Source organism: Talpa occidentalis, unplaced genomic scaffold (assembly GCF_014898055.3).
Source record: "Talpa occidentalis isolate TD23 unplaced genomic scaffold, MPIMG_talOcc4v2.1 talOcc4.15, whole genome shotgun sequence".
NCBI lineage: Eukaryota > Metazoa > Chordata > Mammalia > Eulipotyphla > Talpidae > Talpa > Talpa occidentalis.
In genome coordinates this window covers 54128187-54134354 of record NW_023601543.1, presented here as the reverse complement: position 1 = coordinate 54134354, position 6168 = coordinate 54128187, and the positions used below count along the sequence as shown (strand labels likewise).

At 36.7% G+C, this 6168-nt stretch overlaps 1 protein-coding gene across 1 annotated transcript in view; it reads right to left on the bottom strand.

Moving 5' to 3' along the window:
• PHF8 (PHD finger protein 8) overlaps positions 1-6168 on the bottom strand; it is a 143886-nt gene that overhangs the window by 34700 nt on the left and 103018 nt on the right. Inside the window, 5 exon segments of the mRNA XM_054695897.1 lie at positions 37-121; positions 123-159; positions 458-636; positions 5011-5114; positions 5862-6164. Coding sequence (XP_054551872.1) covers positions 37-121; positions 123-159; positions 458-636; positions 5011-5114; positions 5862-6164 — 708 coding nt within the window.

Sequence of the window (6168 nt, the reverse complement as noted above, 5' to 3'; positions counted from 1 at the left end):
CAACTAGAATGACAATCTGTCTTCCGTCTCTGAAACCAGAATGGACAGAAGACTAAACATAGGGCAGGTTCCTACCTCAATATCAAACTCAACTTCTCCTGGTTCACGAACTCGGTTGGGTCAGGCAAGGCTTCGCACGTGGCAACTTTCTGGGAAATTCTAGAAAACAATGGAATGTACTTACCATGAGCCAAACACCCAGGGGAAAAAGAAAATAAGACTATAATTTTCCTAAAGCAAAGATGACAGGCAACTAATTTAGGGAGCTTAAGAATTAACATATAAAAAGAATTTACATATAAATAGAGCAATCTCTAGAGCAAAGGACACATAGAGGCTGACAGAGCTGGTAAACTAGAATGTCAATAAGCTCAAGCCTAAGATCTTGAGTCTATTAAGGGGCTCAAAAACAAATTTGAAATGGGTAGGTCAGGAAAGAGAAAGAACAAGTACACACTTGGTCTTATTATCAGGGTCGCCTTCTCCTTTCCCAATCTCTCGTCAATCTGCAGTTCATCATCTGAATCCAAATCAAATTCATTCCCCATCACCTGTTCCGCCACCAGCCTAGCCTTATCTGCCTTCTTTGCAATCTTGGCTCGCCGAGACTTTGATAAGTTTTTCATCCTCTTGGTACTAGAAAGAGGAGAAAATAAAAAAACCAAAAAGTCATACTCAATATTGTTAAGATGGCAATTTTCCTTAACTGCTCTATAGATTCAAGGCAATCCCTACCCAAATCCAGCTAGTTTTTTTGGTAGAAATTAGTAAGTTGATACTAAAATATATATGGACACACAAAGGACTGGACATGCCCACAACAAATTTTGAAAAAGAACTAAGTTGAAGGACTTACATCATTCAATTTCACTGTTCACTACAAAACTAAAGTCATCAAGGTAGTGTAATATTGGCATAAGGGTGAAGAAATCTATCAATGAAACAGAAGTGAGAGTTTAGAACTAAACTCTTAACTTCATGGCCAACTGAATTCTGACAAAGGTGCCAAGGCAATTCAGTGGGGAAAAGAATGATCTTTTCAACAATTAGCACTGAGGTAATTGGATATCACATGCAAAAAAATGAATGTAGACTCTTCCCTCACATCATACACAAAAATTAACTCAAAATGGAGCAGACAAAATGTAAAAGTTAGAACTATAAAGCTTCTAGAAGAAAATACATACTTTTCTTGTGACATGGGATTAGGTAAAATTCAAAACTTTTGTCATTCAAAAGACACAATGCAGAAAATGTAAAGATAAGCCTCAGACTGGGAAGAAATATTTGCAAATCCTTTTTCTGGTAAAGGAATCATATCCAGAATTTTAAAAGAACCCTTTTGAATCAGTAATAAAGTAATTCAATTAAAAAATGGGCAAAAGAAAGCACAAATAAATAGGATCACAAATAAAAGAGGAGAAATCACAACACAGCAGAAATCAAAATAATCAGAAACTACTATGAACAGTTATATGCAAACAAGCTCAACAATCTAGAAGAGATGGACAAATTCCTACAACTTTACAATCACCCAAAGCTAGATAAAGAAGAAATAGAACACCTAAACAGATCAATTACAAGCAGTGTGAAATTGAAATAGTAATCAAAACCCTCCCCCCCAAAAAAAAATGAGCAAAAGATCTCATAGACATTTCCCTAAAGATGATAAACAAGTGGCCAATGATTATACAAAAAGATGTTCACTGTCATCAGGGAAGTATAAATCAAAACCACAAACCAATGAGATACCACTTTACAGATATCAGAATGGCTATAATGAAAAAAAACAAAACAGACAATAACAAGTGTGTTAGCCACTATCCAGAAAAAGTCATCATTGGTGGTGAAAATACAAAATGGTAGACACTTTGGAATAAAATTTGGCAACTTCTTAAAAAGTTGTACATACAGCTATTACATGAACCAAAATTTTACTAAGAAACTAAAACATGTACACATAAAAACTTGCATGCAAATGCTTATAACACCATTATTCATAATAACCAGAAAGTGGAATCAATCCAAATGAACATCAACTAGTGAATGGATAAATGTGGTATATCCATACAATGCAATACTGTTAAGCAACAAAAAATAAACAATTAATGATACATACTACTATATCATGGTTGAATCTCAAAAACATGCTAAAAGAAGCCAAATACAAAAGACCATATATTATATGATTCCATTTACAAGAAATGTCTAGAATTAGCAAATCTATATAGACAGAAGTAACTTAGTGGTCATCAGGGAAGAGAACAAAGATTGACTCTAAGTAGGTGTGAGGGATCTTTGTGGGGTGATGGAAGTGTTCCAAAATTGGATTGTGGTGATGGCTGCACATTCTTTAAATTTATTGACAGTTATTTAATTGTAAACGTGCAACAGGCAAATTGTATGGTATGTAAATTAAAATATATCTCAAAAATATTTAAAGAAAGTGGGAAAAAACTCAGAAGTGTAAATAATTCTGTCACACATGGTAAGCAATATTAACCAGTCCTAACTGCTTATAGTTAAAAAGAAACAAACTTTGGGTAAGTCAGTACACTTGATACATTCAGCAGTCATTTGGTGAAATGGCTTTGAGTGAATTGGATGTCTGTAAATTGACCTGTTTTCCCAAAGTGGGAGGATTAAAGGAGTTAAAGCAGAGGATGACAAGACTAGTGCCCAAAGGCAACCAATCTTATAATTAACTTTTCTGAGACTCAGTTTTCATATTAGTAAAATGAAGATAAACAATACTTATCCTTAGGGTTGTTGTAAGAACTAAATAAAATAATGTATGTAAGCAGCTAACATAAAGTCAGACACAGAGCAGGTGCTCAATAAATAAAAACATATATTTTTAAATATTTACATATAAAAATAAAAATAAAGCTATTTACACCCTGCTCTTTTACTAACTTCTAATTATGAAAAATGTGAAGCACACACAAAAACATAAGTATAATAAAATTTCATGTACCTATCACCCAGCTAATTTTCAGCATCTAACAACACACAGCTAATTTTGTTTCATTATACCTAAGTCCCCACAAAAGCTGAATTATTTTTGGAGAAAATTCCAGGCGTATCATATTGTCTGTAAATATTGTATCTTGCATCTCTAGGTTCTCTTAACAGTAGCATCTGTCAGCTGCAGGAGAAGACAGAAGGAGCACAAAATTGTTGGGGAAGGTTAAAATGTTTTATTGCATCCCCTACAGTCATTATAGACTGAACCTTTAGGACACAATTTTCTCTTCCCCAAAAGACCTATCATGGGTTCTAGACAAGGACAATGCTCAACAGCATTGCTCTAGACAATGCTCTAATCTTATTATTTAGTAATTATATTCTCAAATCCCAAGGATAGCTCAGTTGCTCTCAGAATCTGCCCTGCCCTCACACTCCCTTTACCCTTATTTCTCAGCCAGATGGACCTCCTATACTTGCCCTTGGATCTGAAGACAAGCCTTTTCTGCAAAAAAGCTAAGAAGGGATCCTTGTTGCTTATGCTCCTGTTGTTCATACTTGGCACTTGACTACTGCTATATATGGTGTTGACAATCCAAATGATAACGCTTACTATTCCTGTGCCTCTGCCTTCCTACATGTTTCAGGGTTGCTGATGACTGACATAGCTTCTGGCAATAGCCACATCATAATCAAATCATCAGCATCATTATCATCCTATTTCATCTTCAACTTCATCATTATGCTTATAGTAGCTACCATTTATCAAGTATTTACTATATGCCAGGAACTGTGACAAGCATTTTATATACATTTCATTTAGTCCTCCAACACCCACCCTAAAGTTAAGTTTTATCTACAAATCAGAAATTATAAGGACATTGAGGCTCTCAGATAGGTTAATTATCTTGCCAATATCACACGGCAAATAAGTGTGAGAGCTGGGATACAAACTTGGGATGATCTGATTCCCAAGCCCATGGTTTTCATTGTGAACAGCTTTTATTATATTCCTTTAGAAAATGCTGTTCAAATTATTTTAAGAAAATATATATATATATATATATAATAAAAGAAACCATAGTTAAAATAGCTAAAAAAGAAAATATACTCCTTACATGAAATTCAAACAGTATTGTAATGAAATATTTCTCTCCTGCCTCCTACTTTATACATATAAATATAGACACAAGTTTGGTGTAAGAAGTATAAAATACTTAACAAATATGTGTGTGAATGTGTACAAGCACCTGGAAAGAAGACATTGATGTTGGTATTCCATGGGAAGGGGAACTAGATAACAGGGAAGAGTGAGAGCAAAATGTTTCACTATGTATTCTTCTGAACACACTTTGTAAATTTTAAGCTGTATAAATAAAATTTTAAACTAAAAAAGCACAATTAAAAGGAAAAAGTTTGTTTACTTACACAAACATACACATATGCCTGTTTAAGAAATAAGAATGGAAGTATTCCTATGTATTACTACCTGGGCTTTTTCATTTATTAATATATCCTAGACTTCTTTCTGTGTCAATCTTTTTAATAGCTTCATTCTATAGATGCACTATAATTTATTTATTCAACCTTTATTGATGGATGTTTCCAATTAATTTTTATTAGAAGCAATGATGCTGTAAACACTGAATATTTCTCTTTACACACTTGTGTATTTCTGCAAAACAAATTCCTAAAAATCGAATCACAAAGGTATGTAAAAAACTCATGGTTTTAACAAGTACACTATACTATCGCTTGTTCCATGGGTTCTCGCCCACTGACTTGCTGATATTTCTAATCACACAAGATTTTTCTCAGGATTGCCAATTAGATTACAGGTCTCTCCCCCTCCTACCACCCCAACACTGCCATGGTTCTCTGAACTAAGGAATCAATGATATCTGATACTATCTGGGTATCTCCCCAAGTATATACCCTCCCCCACACATGTCCTAGCTCCTAGGTCCCAATTCCATGTCCTATCTTAGTGGTATGTTGCCACCAATAGTCCCAATATATCTGTGTTCCTTGTCCCCACCTCACCTGCCATTAGCCATCAATAGGGCCAGTGGGCCCTCATTTCCATCAAGGTCCAAGTCTGGCGAGTCATCATCTGAGTCATTCAGGCAGGTACCAGTGATGTTGAACTGCAGAAGGAGGAGGCTCAGTTGTCACCTCTCTGGGACTCCCATGTAAATCAGGATGGTCAGTTCCCTCCGGTTTCACAAGTTTGAGTTCACTGTCAAAACCACCTAAACAAAGGCCTTCTGCTACATTGTTCCCTGCCCCCACCCCAAATGATCACAGAAGGAAGCCTATTGATCTGATAAAACATATTCCCTGAAAGGAGGGGTGCATCTTCACATGCCAGTGGAAGGCACCACAATCTTGAAGCAAGGAGGAGCCCTGAAAAGGACTTTTCTCAAGGATGTGTTCAAGATTCCAAACTAACACTCATACACCATGTTTTCAAGAGTCATTCCCATGCCAGCATCTCAAGATATAACTGAAGTATCAAGTTTTCTGAGAAGGGGTCCTGATCATTGCTCCTACCCATATAGAATCATTTCTCATGTTTCTCAGGGTCTTCCCTACACCCTTAATCATAACATCTACAATAATTCATTGCACTCATTTGTTTTATGCCTATCTTTCTCACTAGCCTGTCAGTCTCTTGAGGGTTACATCCACAGTACCTATCACAGTGCCCAGCATAGACAAGGTCTCAATAAATGCCTATTAAATGAGTGGTACTGGTAGCCATATACCAGGGGCCCTAAGGGAGGTGGGAGCAAAACAAGATAGCCTGTCCTTTTGATAGCCTACTCCTCCTACTCCTCTACTCTTCCAAGGGACCCAAAAGGGTTGGGCTGAACTCATGGGCCAGCACCCACCTTTGCTTTCTGGGAAGAGCCTGTCTTCAGTGCCTGATGATTGTATGTATCCATGAGATTATAGCTCAATTGGCCAGCAGGCCCCAAGGCTGAGCTCTCCTTGCCCTTTTGCTCTGCCTTCTTGAAGAGTTCCTTGGACTTCAGGCCTTTCTTCTTTGAATCACTTTTGGAGGAAAGTGACAGCCTGGACATGGATACTGAAGTAGAATGGGCTGGTCTGCTTAAGGGAATGGAGCCAGCTGGGAAGATCCTCTGCAGCCCAAAGATATTGCTTGTCTTCCCAACGTTCTGTTGGAAGATATCCTAT